The 16,476-nt window shown below is 39.6% G+C and overlaps 1 protein-coding gene across 1 annotated transcript in view; it reads right to left on the bottom strand.

The window, feature by feature from the left end:
- Nucleotides 1-16,476, bottom strand: part of SYNE1 (spectrin repeat containing nuclear envelope protein 1) — a 442,550-nt gene that overhangs the window by 134,254 nt on the left and 291,820 nt on the right. The window contains exons 92-95 of the mRNA XM_040627972.1: nucleotides 11,721-11,888; nucleotides 11,346-11,507; nucleotides 3,513-3,707; nucleotides 1,639-1,812 (exon numbers count right to left, since the gene is read on the bottom strand). Coding sequence (XP_040483906.1) covers nucleotides 1,639-1,812; nucleotides 3,513-3,707; nucleotides 11,346-11,507; nucleotides 11,721-11,888 — 699 coding nt within the window. The remainder of the gene's footprint in view (nucleotides 1-1,638; nucleotides 1,813-3,512; nucleotides 3,708-11,345; nucleotides 11,508-11,720; nucleotides 11,889-16,476) is intronic.

The following is a 16,476-nucleotide window of genomic DNA, read 5'->3' on the forward strand; positions in this document are numbered from 1 at the left end:
GTGCCGGACAGACTTTTCCATTAGGCACAGTTGGCACAGTGCTGAGAGCTCATAATACTTTCAGAGTCCCAATAAAAATCTTAATTTTAATTTCTTCTAAAATCAGAAGAAAAAAACGAATACAATAATGAATATGTATTAATAAATCCACCCTGGATCTTATCAGTTTTTGTACCAAAGCAGTTATAAAATAAAAATATAATTTTTAGTATTTTTATAGAGGAGAAGCCCATAGAAGCAAAGTGCCCAGGGCCCCAAAAGTCATGATGAGACCCTAGTAATAGCCACAGTTCTAATTACATGACTGCCTTAAATACTACATTTGAATTGACTGAGGAATGGCTGTATACTTGTGTGATTCCATATGCTTCGAGTTTCTAAAAATGCTGTCAAAATACCATTTCAATACTTCATAAAAACCCTGAAATATATTATCTGAATTGAGGAATTTATGCATAGCTATAAAAATGGAGACATCCAAAAGGGAGAGGTGGGAGTAATGGTAAAACATAATTTTGGAATGCTCGTTAGTACATGTGCTAATTTTAAGCACTTAGCAGGGAATATAAAAAACAGACATTTCTTTCCAGCAAGGAAAGTTTAGAAAAGATGATAAAAAGAACAGAAAACATTCACACGTGGTTCTCCATTCTCTACCATCCAGGCAGAGAATAACAATGCTTTGAATACACATAGATAAGTTGCCTAGAGAATTTAAAAATCCAAGTTATAATGATCAATATTACAATAAATCTCAAATCATAAAAGGAATGATCAAAATAGCATACTACATATTAAGAAAAAAGACAGTGTTCATTCATTAATGGTTTTGCATATTTCCTGATTCCAAATAGGAGACATATAAAGGCAGGCATACTGATACTTAACCCTGCGGATTAGGTTAAGTCTTTCTAGACACTCGCTAGTTTGTTAAATGAAAGAGCTTCTAGATATACTTCCCCCAGGTGTGAAGTCTATTATGTTGATAATCATTGAAATTCAGTGACTGGTACATGGGAGTTCATTATCTGTTCTCTACACTTACACACGTGTTCGAAATTTTCCATAATGAAGAGATAAAAAATATTACAATAAAAACCTTAATATCATTAGTCTTTACATTAATTCTGAGAGACATCACATCAGGTAATTTTCTGCTCCAAAAGACAACCTTCCATGTTCAGTCTGCCTATAACTGACAGTTTTTCCAAGTTGTCCAAACAATGTATCAGAATTAGAACCGAAATTGCAACAGAGCACCTAGAGACACCTCCTGTTGTGTTTATCCACAGTCTGATTCACTGATACTAATTCTTTTCATTGGGTCTGTAGCTCTTACTAGCCACTAAATATAGATACCATAAGTGTTTTTGATATTTATGGCCTTTAAAAAATGTCCTTCAGGAGGCTGAAGATTTTCTAAAGAGTCGACACCCCTGGTCAATTTTTTCAAAAGACTAAGCACAATTTCAGGTATCATTTAAGCTTTCATAAGGTATTGTTCTTCTACTCTCTCTATAAAATATATGGATTATGAAAAATTATGTATCCATACCAAGCCTTTTCCCTATTACATTTTCTGTAGTTAAACAACGTACTTTGTGATGTTGGCATATTCCTTCAAGACCATTTTTGTACCTGGCAGTCCACCAGCTGGGCCTCCATGTCCATAGGCTCCTTGGCTGTACCCAGTGCAGTGTCCAGAGTAGCCTTGGTGCTCAACAGCCAGTGATCCAGCTCGTCGGCTTCCCAGCGGTACCTCTGCAGAGCCTGTTCCTGTCTCTGTTCCTCGAGCTGGTCATTTAACTTCTCCTAATGAAGTAAGGAGAACGTAACAGAGATCACCCCGAGGTAGAGTCATTAGCATTCAACACAGTAGAACCAGGTTTTTTATTTTTTTTAATTTTTTTTATTTTAATGTTTTTTTTATTATTTTATGTCAGTCACCATACAGTACATCCCTGGTTTCTGATGTAAAAGTAGAACCAGGTTTTTAGTCCTGGTCATGCATCAGAATCACCTGTGAAACTTAAAAAAAATAATAAAAATAAAAAAAATACCCATGGTTACGCCACATCCCGGAGCGATAAAGGGGAGTTTCTGGAAGTTGAGTCTCAAGATTAGTATTTTTTAAATGCTTCTCTGATGATTCTAATGTGAACCCAGAGTTTAAGCTTCTTACATAATATGCCTATGGGGCTAGGCAGAGAATGTAAATAATGGAAACTGACCAAGGATTAGAACAAAACAATGCAGAAGATGGTAAACGGCAATCGATACTTTACCTCAGTGTTTGGGAAAGTGTAAGGAGTGGTGGGGACTGAGCACCACCATGCAGTTTCAGGCAGGTGAGTCCCTACAGGAAGGGAGGGCTCAGTGGTACGAGTCTCTTGAGTGAAGGCAGAAATTCAAATTTCGTCGTTACATCTCTGGGTTTTCTCAATGATGAAAGTAATTCATATTTTAAAAAAATCCAAGCCAATCACTTCATTTTAAAACTCCACAAGGATTTCATAGTGTGATTAGGGACAGTATTAATGAATTAAAAAATTAACTAAGTACTATAAATACCTTATTTTAAAAATTATTTCATTAATAATTTATTATTGTTATTTTTAAATTTCTGGGTTCACATTAGAATCATCAGAGAAGCTTGTTGAAAATAGAGATTAAATAAAATGACACATTGATTTTAAATGTCTCCCAAACAAAAAATATATGAACATATGATTTGACTAATCTTACAACAGGTAAAACTGGAAAGAGCCTACAAACAGTATGGCTGCATTCAACTGAATTACAGCATAACCAGCAGCTAAACACATAATCCTATGTTCATAAAATAAGAAATGTATTGAGAGCAGATTATGTGCCAGAGAAGCTGCTTGACCCTGGAGATACCAGGAGAGAGATACTCTAAAAGTCCTGAAGACATCTCCAGTCAAATTAAATTAATAGGAGCAATGATAAGGACATCACATATGTTTAGGGCCAGGAATTATAAGAGAACAAAGAAAAAGCAAAATAACTTATTTTGTAACCCATGTTATTGTCCCCAAAATTTATCTATTAAATAATGTGAAAAGTAACGTGAGAACCAGAATTGCAAAACTGTTTTCATGAACTAATGAGCTCGAACTGGCTAAGGGTGACTAAGGATTGATTCTTCAGAGTATTAGTAATACTAGTCATAAAATGCTCTTATTTAAACAGAGCAAACCATTTTGCAAACCTTTTAAAATTAGTCTTCACAAGGCTCATATCTACCAAGTTTTGCTTTCCACATTCTCAATTTTTCATGCTGAAATGAGTCAGAAAGTGGCGAAAAGACGCATTCATGACTACACACTGACTCAGGGCTCTATTCACGAGACCCTCCTTGAGACACGCACAAGACCAGCTTCTTCCGAGTGGGAAACTATACATGTAGACCACGTAAACAGCCGCATGCTTGTCAGCACAAGTCGGAGAGTGAATGTGGACGTGAGGGCACCTTCAGAGTTACTTGTTACCTCCAACAGCTGTCGCTTCCCTGAGGCCTTCATCTTGATGGTGGACATTCGCTCGGCTAAGACGGTGAGTGTGGACTGCAAGGCCAGCTGTTCGGCGGGGTCGGACTCGGGAGACGCGGACACCAGCTCCTCCGCAAGAGACGACTGGAGCTCGCTGATCTCATCTTGAAGCATGAGAATCTCGTCCATCAATGCCTGTGGAGAAGACTGTGGAATCATACTCCTGCATGTATTTTTTTGGACTGAGGAATCATGTCCCTGGCTGAGTCTCACATTGAGATTAGTGAAGGTACTTCACGGGCAAGCCATTTAAGCAGCAAACAGGGGTCCCACTAACCGAAGTTCCGAAATGGAAGTACCAGAATGAATGCCAGGACACTTCCAACTTCAAAACCATTTGTGTCCCTAACGTACATGAATTTGAACAAGTTAATTAATCCTTCTGACTTTCAGTTAGGCTCTTCTGCACTCCAAGAGGAGGGGGCATGCTCAGTCTGAGTCTACGATTCTATACTGAAAACAGAATTCACTGCTTTCTTCCTCAACATGATTTTTCCCACTCCAAATTTCCCCATCTGACCCAATACTGCACTTTAACCCAAAGCTCACATGACACAAGACTAGGGAGATCTGTCACCTGTTTCTATGTCGTCACCCTCTCCTCATTGTCTCTTGTCCGTTCCTGAGGCTTTCTGACGCTAAACGCTCACAGGGCCATATCCCTTACCCAGACATCTCTCCTAAATTATAGGGTTTGTATTCAACATACACATTTCCCAGGTATCTCCAGTGTGATACATACAAAGCCTGCTTCCTCCTCCATCTTCCACATCTCAATAAAAGGTAACACTCTCATTGTTCAAGCTCAGAACCTAGGGGTCACCCTTCACACCACCTCTCCTTCACTCACCACATGGAATCCAACACCAATTCCTCCACGAGGTATCCTGTAGGTCTCCTCTGCCCCACCCCAAGTCAGAGCCAGCTCTCCTACTGAATTGCTCTCATGGTCTACTGGTCGGCTTTCCTGCTTACAGGCTTACGTGGCCTCTCCTGTCCACTCTGCACAAGCAACCTGAGCGAGCTTTTAAAAAGGTAATCAGATCCTCTCACTCCCCTGCTTTAAATACTTAGTGGCTTATTGCCTGTAAAATAAGAACTAGATTCCTTCCCCTACTTGTGTGTCTCACCACTTCTTGCCCTGGTACCATCCATACTTCTTTCCTGCTTGCAACATTCCCGCCTTCTGCACTCACTCTAGGACCTCCAGCTCTTTCAGGCAAATAGCACACTGATTTCTTTATTCATATCCATCACAATTATATACGTGGCTTTTATGTCTCAGGTTTTGGTGTGTTATGACTTGCTCTTTGACCGATCTTGACAGGAGAAATTCTTATTTAGACATACACTTGAATGGTGTGTTAGAAAAAAACAGGTCCTATCACATGAGGGGCCACCAGGACTTCAAATAGAGAAACACAGGCTTCATATTTACTAATATTTCATAGTTTCTAATGTACCCATACTTGCATAGTTCACAGCTCTGCCCCAGGCTTCAGGCTAAGCCCAGTGCCTCCTCAGAGTGGGCTCTCAACAAATATTAAAAAAACAGAACAACAACAGAACCTTCTCTTCTCCTAAGACCAAGTGTCATCATACTCAATTGATTTTTAAAATATTTATATTGAAGTTATTCTATACATCTAGGTAAGTGCACAGACTCTAATTGTATAAGTCCAGAAATTTTCACAAACTGCATATACCCATGTCCTGCCACTCAGATCAAGAAATGGAACATTCCGAGGGCTCTACAAGCCCTTTTGACCTCCTCCCTGTTACAAGCTCCCTCCTTCGCAAGGATCACCACAGTGTTACCTTGTAAACATCACAGATTACGTCTGCCTGTTTTTGAGCTTTAGAAAACTGCAATCATTCCTGAGGTACTGTTCTATGTCTGGCTTGTCTCCCTCCCTGTCATGATTACGAAAGTTGCTCATGTTCATGTGGAAAGAGCTGGTCATTTTCATCGCTGTATGGTACTCCACTGTCACCTGGTTTGTGGATCTTTTCCAGTTAAGCCTTTCTAGTGGGTTCATAGTAGTATCTCATTGTAGTTTTAATTTGTCCCTCATGACGAATAAGGTTGAACACTTTTTTCCAATACTTGTTGGCCATCTGGATATCCTCTTTTGTGACTGTGCCTGCTAAAAATCCTTTGTCCACCGGAGTCTTTCCTTTTCTTACTGATGTGTAAAGTTGTTCCTATATTTTAGATAGGAGTGCCTGTGTTCCTTTTGGCTTTGTGTATTGCAAATGTCTGCTCCCACTTTGTGACACGGTTGTCCCTTAATGGGAATGACTTCCCTCCTGCTGCCTTTTGATAAAATGAAGTTCTTAATTTTATTATAGTCTAATACATCAGCATTTTCCTTCACTGGGAAAGTTAGGGTTAGGTTTTGGTGTTCTATTTAAGAGATCTTTGCCTACCCAAGCTCATGAATGTATTTCCCCATGTCATTTTCTAAAAAATGGTATTCAAAGTGTGGCCCATGAAACACTATCCATCTGCAAAATACTTGTTACCAATTCATGACAAGATTGAGATATTGTAGGTGTCAAGAAACCTTTAAAGCCACTTGACCTTGACATGTCCAAGCAGTATCTTATTTTATTTTTGCTAAAACATTGGTCTGATGGGTCAGAAATTTCAAAAATTAAGTACTACAGATAGTTTGAGAAGTTCTGTTTCAAAACTTCTTTTTTTTAACCTTCACATTTAGATCTCCAATACACCCAAACTTAATTTTTGTGTTCAGGGTAGGCAGGGGTCAAAATTATTATTTTTTTCATATGATATCCAATTGACCCTGCATGACTTATTAAAAATACTATTTTTCATCCATTGTTTTGCAGTATAATATTTGACATAAACCAAGTGTCTTTGTAGGTGTCCCTGTGCTTATAGCTTCTAATTCTGTTCCACTGATCCAGTTGGGCTATCTGTGCCAATACCACACTGTCATAATTACTATTGCTTTGTAAGTCTCACTCTCTGGTAGGATACATCCTTCAAACTTATTCAAGGTTGTCTTAGCTATTTTTGATCCTTTTCGTGTTCAATATATATTTTTTATACATTTGCAAAATATTTTATTTTATTTAATTTTTAAAAAGATTTTATTTATTTGAGAGAGAGAGCAAGTGAGAGTGAGCGGGAGAGCCAGAGGAAGAAGCAGACTCCCTGCTCAGCAGGGAGTCCAACACGAGGCTGATCCCAGAACCCCAGGTCCGAGACCTGAGCCAAAGGTAGCCGCTTAACCAACTGACCCACCCAGGTGCCCCTTGCAAAATCTTTTAGAATTAGCTTGTCAATCTCCACCAAAGAACCTACTGGAATATTTTTATGAGATTGTATTGAATTTAAAGACTCACCTTGTTCGTTATACATTCAAAATGTTTTTTCTCCAGTAAATTATTTTCCACTAATTCATAACCATTTTTTTATTATTGCCAAATACATAAAATTCATTTTATTTGGTCCCTTTTAAAGGCTTCTCCATAACTATACTGACCCCATTATGTCTTTTATTTTTGCAGTGATCCTCTGTACGAGCAAGGAGAGCCCCTCACTATCTTATACCATGTTCACTCCCATTCTCTACTCTGTGCCTTTCTTCACACGTGTTTATATTTAGAGTGCTTCCTACCCACTCTTGTTGCCACTACAAATTTTTAAATCTGTGCTTCCCAAAAGACCTGATAGTTTCCTTTTATCTACTTCCCATCACTGTAACCCACAATCCCATTGCTGTTTTTGTACAATGTGTTGGTAATTCACTCCACCCCTAAAGCACATTTTTTAGGGGCGCCTGGGTAGCACAGTTGTTAAGCGTCTGCCTTTGGCTCAGGGCGTGATCCCAGTGTTCTGGGATCGAGTCCCACATCGAGCTCCTCCGCTGGGAGCCTGCTTCTTCCTCTCCCACTCTGCTGTGTTCCCTCTCTCGCTGGCTGTCTCTCTGTCACATAAATAACTAAAGCACATTTTTTTAATCATATATTATGAGAAAGTTTGTTTTTTTTTTCAGCTGTGCACACAGTAGGTGCTTAACACCTCTAGTTGACTTAATTCTAACTCATGATAGGTACAACAGGTATCTGATCATGAAGCAACCAGGAAGAAAAAAAGCCGCCTCCTTGAATCTCAGTGGAGTTGACCAAGACAGTGTATAGTGAAGTCACCAGCTTCTCTTTCGCTCACAATGTTCTAAAACAGCTCTCTGAATGTTCTGTAGTAAGGAATAAGGGATTTAGGAATCCTGGAACTGTTGGTTTTTATCCTCTTAGGATCAAGCCTCCCTATTCATGCTTCAGTTTACTCTCACGGGAGAGTTGATGTTTTTGGAAGGTAGCTATAGTTTTAAACTTTGAGATCCAGCACCCAAGCTTACTGGAGATGGGGTTTTCTTCCGAGGTAAAATGTTTTGAAATCATATAGAGGGGGTGGTTGAATGACAATTAATACTTGTGAAAGTATTAAATGCCACTGATTGTACACTTTAAAGTGGTTAATTTTATGTAACTTGAGTATTTAAACAAAAAGATCCAGCACTCAAATATATCTTCACCCCCGTAACTCTGTCTCAGCTGGTGGCCAGCTGTTCGCTTACAACATCCGACTTAAAACTAAGAGAAGGAGAAGAAACGCACATCTTTGGGTTTCTTACTTGTTTTTACGAGGAGGATATGTGCATGACACTTCTGTGGTTTAGAGAAGTACCTTGGGCTTCTCTAAGACGACTCACTCTGGGGAGAACATAAAGTTCATGTTTGGTTTAACACCAAAGGTAAATGTGAACTTTATTGTGACTTTCAGAACCATCAACATCAACAGAGCTCGCTTCAAACTTTGAGTTGTCATATATATTGAAAAAACAAAAACAAAAACAAAATTACCTCAAAGCTCTGCTTACTACCCATCACTGAGCTTAATGTGGCAAAGACAACACATACCCACAAAGCATGAACTGCTCATGACCATGAAGGTCCCTATCACAGAGGGCTTATCACTTAGAACAGCCACAGGTCAGCTTATGAACACTGATGGATCAATGTCTTAGAAATAGATCTACCATACAATTTGGAGAAGATAACAGCAAAGACACAGCACTCCACCCAAATTCAGTAGATTTAGACAAATGTATAGAGGAAAAATGTAGGAATCAGGATAGCTCTTTAAAGAAACATTAATACTTCCAAGAGAGTGTTGGGAAAGAAATAACAATTTAAGTGTTTCTATTAATTTTTAGAAAATATAAAAAGCATACTGGACTTCCTCACCCACATTCAGCTGGAACTTAGAAATAATAATTCTACAACAGTTCTTGAAATTTTTAAAATACCATTCCAGAAGCTAAGAACAAGTTTAGACTCTGTGATACCATTAGCTTTTCACGTGGGCAGCTCTGTCCCAGAATTTGTAGAACATAGGTACAGATGGCAAAAGTAGGTCAGATGGAAAATTTCAGATTTGTGACCATATGAAAAATAATACATTATTTATATTTTCTTCGCCTCTCATTAGAGCAATAATATAATTATTTATTTCAAATGATGGGTAATCATCACGGAATTAGCTACATCTCCTCACTGCTAGAATTGTTTGCATTACCACTTCCAATTTAGAAAGAGACAGAAAGTCAAGTGGTGGGCCTTAATCACAAGAAAAGTCACAGATTCATTTCTAATATTTAATACTTAGCATTAGCGTGCAATTTTGAGTTTTTTCTATTAAATTCCTTGAACAAAATAATAATTATGTTCTACATTGTTCATGCATGTTTTCTTTTTTTATTTTTTTGACATTAAATGTGAATATTTTATTTCATTTTATTTTATTTTTTTATTATATTATGTTAGTTCGTGCATGTTTTCACACCAATGCCAGCGAGGCAGGGGGTGGTAGGTGTGATTGGGAGCTAATTTGCATTTTCCAGTTAGGAACTCTGGAATGTCAGGGCAGACTACCAGGCTTCTGTTCTCATGCAGTTCTTAAATCTTGGGGGGACCCAGTGAAGGGTCTTGACGAGCTGTGGTCAGTCCCCTGGGACACTAGAAAGATGAGCCTTGAACAAAGGCAGAGATGACCCTGAGAGTAGAAAGAATCAAACTATGTAAACCCTCCCCGGAACCCCTGCTCCTGATACTCTGAGCCTGTGATGTTCCAATTCACTCTAATGTGGCCTTTGGATAATTTATGTCAAATTCCTTTTGAATGTTTAGAGGAAACTGTCATCAAATGGAGGTGAGTTGTCTTCCCCCTCCAGGCACAGTGACCCAGGGGGCAGGGGGGCAGGGGAGCAGACAGAACCCCAGGGAGCACACTGCTGCGACACAGACAACACCTCGGATGACAATGGTGGCAGCCAACAGGATGAAAACTGGAGCATCCATTAAAGAGGACGGTGGTACTTGGAAGACACCTGCATTGTAATCACCACCCAAGTCCCTGATTGTCCTCATGTTTGGTTTGGTCCACCTAAACAAAGACTGACTTTAGTTTTCTACTTTTGCCAACACCCTCCCCAAACCAGACTGACTATGGATGACTTTGGGACAGCAGAAAGCCCCACAGAAGGCAGTTTTACCAAAACAGGGCCTAAAAATGGGTTCTATATACTTCGGTCTCTATCTTAAGAAGTTACAAGAGTGTCAAAAACCTGAAACCACCATTTCTCAATCTGTTGTCTCTAGATGAAATGTTCTCGTTTTTGTGTTACATTGTAAGGTCCTATACTGTAAAAGAATGAAATTTTATCTTAGACCATACGTATGAACAACCAATATATTCCAAGGTTATCCTGGGTTCCGAAAACAAAGTACAGAGTTTCACTCTTAAAGCTGATAAATGTCCCAGTACTTGACAGATACACATATCATATCATGCTTTCATAGCACTTAATTTGCATCTAAAAATACCTTTCTTTTCCTCTGCCTTTTATGGGGTCGTCACGGGCTCCTTCTTTCTGCTTGGGGTCAGGTAGTATTTCCCCCTCTCAGTGTGACCGCATATTTAGGTGAACACCTCAGTACCCTTGGCTCCCAGTTATACCTGATTGTGCATTAATAGCACACTTGATCATATGGCTAAAGCATTAACTAGATTTTAATATATGCACTTTCTTAGCATGCATTTTAAATTGCTGCATTTTTAACACCTTTCTGAGTTAGGTTAGTGTAACCATCTCTGTTTCTCCATCAAGCTAAAGCTTTACCTTGTTTATATAACTTTTCAAAAATTGATTCAAGTCAGGGACAACTCTAAGAGCATAACTTTGAATCCCTATTCTTCAACTGCTTCCTTGTCCACTTAAGCCTGAGAACTATTTTCTAGTGATAATGGGAAGCTGCTAGGCGCACACTGGCTAAATTTCTTCAAAACAACAATAACCGGAGAAGGGGACGTGGGGTATACTTTATTCCTACAACAACAACAAAATAATGTGGCAACAAAATAATGTGGCAACTACTGAGGAAATGCACTCCGCATGATAAAAGTAAAGAAGCAACACCAATGCATGCAGCTTTCTTTAATTAAGTTCAAGGTCTGAATTTCTATCTTCCCCTCTTAGATCCCTCCCTGAAGCAGTGGTGGAAACAATCAGCATTTGGAATTTTGTTTACTCTGTAAGAACTGAAATAATAATAATAATAATAATAATAATAATAATGTCAGTCTGTTCTCCCCAAACACACACTTGGCCAGCTGATCAGTCAGTCACAAGAGTGTACCTACTTAATCATGCAGGAAACTGAAGTCATTGCTATTTTTACCTGATGTTCAGCCATCTGGCTTTCTGGACTCCTGCTGTGCTCCAGGCTCTCGCTGAGTTTCATCTCGATGGCCTCCATCTTCGTGGAGATGGACTGGAGGGAGTCCTGGTACTTCTGCTGACGCTCCAAAGCTTCATAGAGAGTACGCTGCTTTTCACTGATCTGGAGAAGAACAGGATATTACTAAATGTTTCCTAGCCCCTTATCTTCTAGATTATGACATTTCTTTCCTCATATGACATTCTTACCTCTGTGGCCCAACAGGGGGTATTCAACGGCATACGGAGTGTGTAAGCTCTCTGCATGTGTTGCATAAGACAACCGCGAAGGTAATCCGTGTCTAGTCGACTTAACCCAGTCGTTTCAGAGACTTACCACATTCTTTAAGGTTTCCCAAGAGCGCTGCAAATCATCCAGTTTAGCAGTAGCAGATGGCTCTAGTCCTGGTTCGTAGAACTCCTGAGGTGGCAACGTGCTGGGGTGGATCCTCGCGGCCTCGGTCTGCAACCTCTCGGGAGATAGCGCTTGGTAATAAGCAATGTCCTGTGGGTACAGAGCCCGGTGTTGGATTCAAGAGGAAGACAAAGTTAATATGCTCTGGGGACGGTCTGTCATGTAGAAGAAAGGTTCAGGACTCACCTCCGTCCCAGGGGGCTATAAACTATAGAAGTTAGTATAATTCTTGTGACGAGAAGAATTTAAAGATCTTATCAAAGTACATTATAGTTGCTTTTGAATTTTGGCTTCTATTTAAAAATGAACAAATTCACCAGTATGTCAAGTTGCCAAAACTCATTCTTAGTTTATTCTTGGTGAAACGGAAATACAAAGGATTTGAGTAGTGCACATGTTTGAAGCTTGATTAACTAGTAGGGCAAAAAAGGAGAATCTAAATTATCTATTTCCTGAAATGTTGTTTAATGTATTGATTAAAATTTGCATGATTTTAAAAAGTACTTGATTTATTATTTTTTAAAATTTATTTATTTTTATTTAAATTCAATATATAAGACTGATGAATCACTGAACTCTACCTCTGAAAATAATAATACATGTTAATTGAATTTAAAAAGTACTTGATTTAAACAAAATTAAATCTGTAAGTCATTTTTAAGATATAGGCAGATCTTCTGTATTTGTGAGTTCATTATTCATAGAAATTAATTAAACTATTTTAATATTAAATAAAGGAAAATGTAATGGCTTGGAAGTTAAAACTACTCTAAGAAACAAATAATATAAGGGATTCCTTCTAATCAGTTCTTGGAAGTACACTAGAAATAAAGTGAATGATGAAAAACAAAACTTTTGAATTTTTTATTAGTTTCTTGGGTTATAAGTAACATTACATATTTTATAGTATTCATAATGGAATCTACTATATCAAGACATGTAATTCATGTGTTTTCAATTGTTTCTCTGCTTATTTAGGCATATTAATAGGAATTGAATTGGGGAGTAATGTTTATATTCTGGGAATTTCTATTATAAAGTTCACTACTTTTAAAATTATACTGTTGAAGATAATTATGTATATGAATTTAAATACCTGAGCCTTATGGATAATAATGTCTTGGTTAAAAGTCTTGAAGGTCCCAGCCACTGGGGAAACCAAAGTAATAGCAGGAAGGGCCTGGCGTTTGGTGGTCTGTACAAGGACAGAAGCAGGATTGTGTTGTAGGAGTTCAGACAGGAGTCTGACACCTGAGAAGTCAGAACAACTGAGATTCCAGTAGAAATTCTCCTCCTACGTAGCTCTATAATTGGAGAAAGTCACTCACGTCTTATGCATTGGTTCCCACATCTGTATAGCACTGGGGACTTCTGAGGATTCAATGCAGCCATATGTTGAGTGGTCATGAGACGTTCTACCGATTTTGTTGTTGTTGTTGTTGTTGTTGTTGAGACTTCTGGGTAAGTCCCTAACCTTAACTGATGACACTGGAATGTGGAGACTGGTTCCTGTTCATTCATCATCCTGTCACCATCCTGAATAGACTACCTTGCTATTCTCCAGTCTCTGCTCAGCTCATACCCGTTCATGCTCCCCTACTTTCGCCCCACTTCAGTCCTCCACACCCTTGAACCTGACAGCCTGTCATCACTGAATTGTTAATCCCACGTGCACTTCCAGCTATGTCTAAAGTTACTTAAACCCTTCTCTTGCCAACGTCTTTGCTTCCTTCTCCCCTTAAACTCTGCTTTACCCACCTGGAAAATCCCAAGCAGGACTTGATCCAATTTCACTTTCCAGAGTGCATGTGGGTGCATGCCCACACGCACACACACTCCACACACAGGCACAGACACACAGCCGAAACCACTGAGGAGATACTCCCGAAACTTCTCAGATTTCCAAAAATCTGTCTATTCTCAGACTTGCCTTTAGCTTACGCTTGCCAGTTTCCTTGGTTAAGGATAACCCTCCCACCTACTCCCAGAATCCCATCCGCCTTCGCTTTTTCAAGGACCTTGGTCCATTAATACCCTCCTCCTCTCCCTCTCTATTGACTTCCTCCCCCAGCCTATAAATAGAGTCAAATCTTTTCAGTCTAAAAACATCCCTTTTTTTGGCATTTTTCTCATAGGATATCACATAATAGAAAAGTCCACGAATCACAACATGATGTGTCATCACACGTGAACACACAGTCACGATCACCCTTTCTTCCTTTTCTCCCTTTCACTTGTAATCCAGCTTCTGCAAATAGTAGTTTACATTTGATAATGTTCACTTCCTCACCCTCAATCCACTTCTAAATACCCAGTTAAGCTTCGACCCTAATGACTCTTGTACTATGAAACAAAATGATTGTGTTCAGCCCTTCTTCTGCCTGACCTTTCAGATGCATTCAACACCTCCGCCTGTCCCCTTTTGGAAACACCTTCCCTTGAATCTGTTCTCCTTCTGGCTCCAGTCATTCAAGCTTTCTTTGTGTAGTTTGTTTCTTCCCCTCACTCCTAAATATTGGTTATTTATAAGCTCCACACTCATATATTCATTTGTACATTTATATCCCACATGCTCTTCCAACTCAACATTTCCCCCCCCAAAAAAAAATCCAGGATGAGAACTGAATTTAGGAAAAAAAAATAATGTTCTATCCAGCTTTCAGTAAATGGAACTTCTACTCACCAAATCTCTGAACTTGGGATTTATTCTCTAGTTCTTCTTTCCCTTCCCATCCACTGCTTATTTAGGATGAATTCTATCGACACATACCCTTGCCACAGCACCGGTTCAAGTTCTCGTTAGAACAACAACTTCCTAATTCCCAGGCTGCAAACTGGCAGCCTGCAGGCTGCCTTTGGCTTGCATACATTTAGCTTGGCTTATGCAGTGTATTAAATTGTTGAAAATTTCATCGAAGTATGGAGACTTTATAAGAATCCAGATTCACAGCTCCTTTTGCAAACCAGAAGGTACATAAGACTGGACTCTGTGTCCACATGACTATAGTAATTCTGACAGAGGAGAGGCTGCCTGATATATGAACGGAGGTGCTGTTCAGGTCTTCACCCCCTGGCCTGTTTCTCTCAGGGACATCACCAGTCCTGGCCAGGCATCAGAGTTTAGTGCAACTTCTGTCCCTCACTAGCTTCTCTGGCTCTGAATTTGTCCATCTCTATTCCATTGTCCACATTGATCCAGGATGATCTGTTCTAAAACCTACTTCTGTACATAGCTTCTAGTTAAATTCCCTCTGTAGTTAACTATTAGCTTCTGGATAAAGTTCAATTTGGTGTGTGTGCGGCATTCAAGGTCCCGTCCTTCATGCTGTGTTTCCTTCACCCCTCTCAGTTTCTTTTCTCCTCTTCTCCCTCCTCCTCCAAATCTGGTTCTCTAATTATCGTGATACTATTTGCAGTTGTCTTGATGGGTCATCCTCCTTCCAGCCAGCACACCTTCTGTATGTCCTTCCTTCTGTCTGAAAAACTTCATGTCACTCTAGCGCACGCTGGCTGCCTAACTTGTATTCCTTTCCTAAAGCTCTGGGTGACATCTTTGACCCCCCCTGAACTCCTGGGTCAGGGTCAAGTGCTTGCTCCGAGACCACTCTCCCCCTGCAGTTTTCCCACTGTCATGGCACTTGTCCTCTTCTACTGTGATGATTCGCCTGCTCTCACACAGACTGAGCTCTCTTAAGACCGGGGTGAGCTTGTTGTCTTCGAGTCTGAGCATATCGTAGGGTGTTTGGCAAATAACAGGCAGGCATATGTGTCCCTAATGAATTGTACATGTAAAAACACTTTTATAAACTTTACCATTTTATATACACGGAAGGTAATTCTATTACTGTCCACAAAGAAAAGCAAAAAATTGCTTTAGATGTAAATTTTTAAATACTCTATTATAAAGAAGCCCCTCAAAAGAGCCAGAATAAAACAAATGTGTTATTTAAAAAAAATCTTTTTTTCTGGTTCTTTGTCATGAATGTGCATGTGTGTGAGATCGTGGGTGTGTATGTGTACTGCTCAGGCCAATTAAACAGGACTGACAATTACTGGTTTCTTAAAAGCACGTGGAAATGTATCACCTTTTGCAGATGAATAACTTGAGGACTATATAGATTCAATAAAATAAAGCAATCAGTCCCATAACTACTAAGTAGAGGCAATAGCTGGTGTAGTGAGGATGCATCCTTAGACACATGGCTCTGTTGCTTCGTGCCTAGGTTATGAGAGTTATTATCCAGTAGATTCCTGAGGCAATACATTTAGAAAGCCACAGCTACTATTTTATTCACACTGTCCAGGTGAAAGAGTACTTTCAGGCTTCACATCACATTGAATTTTCAAAATTTTGTGAACTGGGGAGCATTGCCTCCCTTACAGACGAGGCTGCTAAGGGACTTCCGGCCCTTTCCGCTTACAGGTACAAGAGCAGGCACCCATTCTGAGGCTAACCTGGGGCTGGCACTCCACCTGGTACAAGACTGTGCTTTTCAAACTTCACCTTCTGTTGACTCTACCGAGGAGCCCGACTCTAGCTTTGCTGTGGCAGCAAATCTGGGGGTTGCCTGGTTATGGTTGTTTCCACTCTTCAGTAAGCTACACCATTACCACATTTCAGCTAATAACTACTGTCAGAGGCAGAACACACTGACTGTGGGGTGGGCTGGGGGGGAAT

This window comes from Ursus maritimus, unplaced genomic scaffold (assembly GCF_017311325.1).
Source record: "Ursus maritimus isolate PB19 unplaced genomic scaffold, ASM1731132v1 scaffold_13, whole genome shotgun sequence".
Lineage (NCBI taxonomy): Eukaryota > Metazoa > Chordata > Mammalia > Carnivora > Ursidae > Ursus > Ursus maritimus.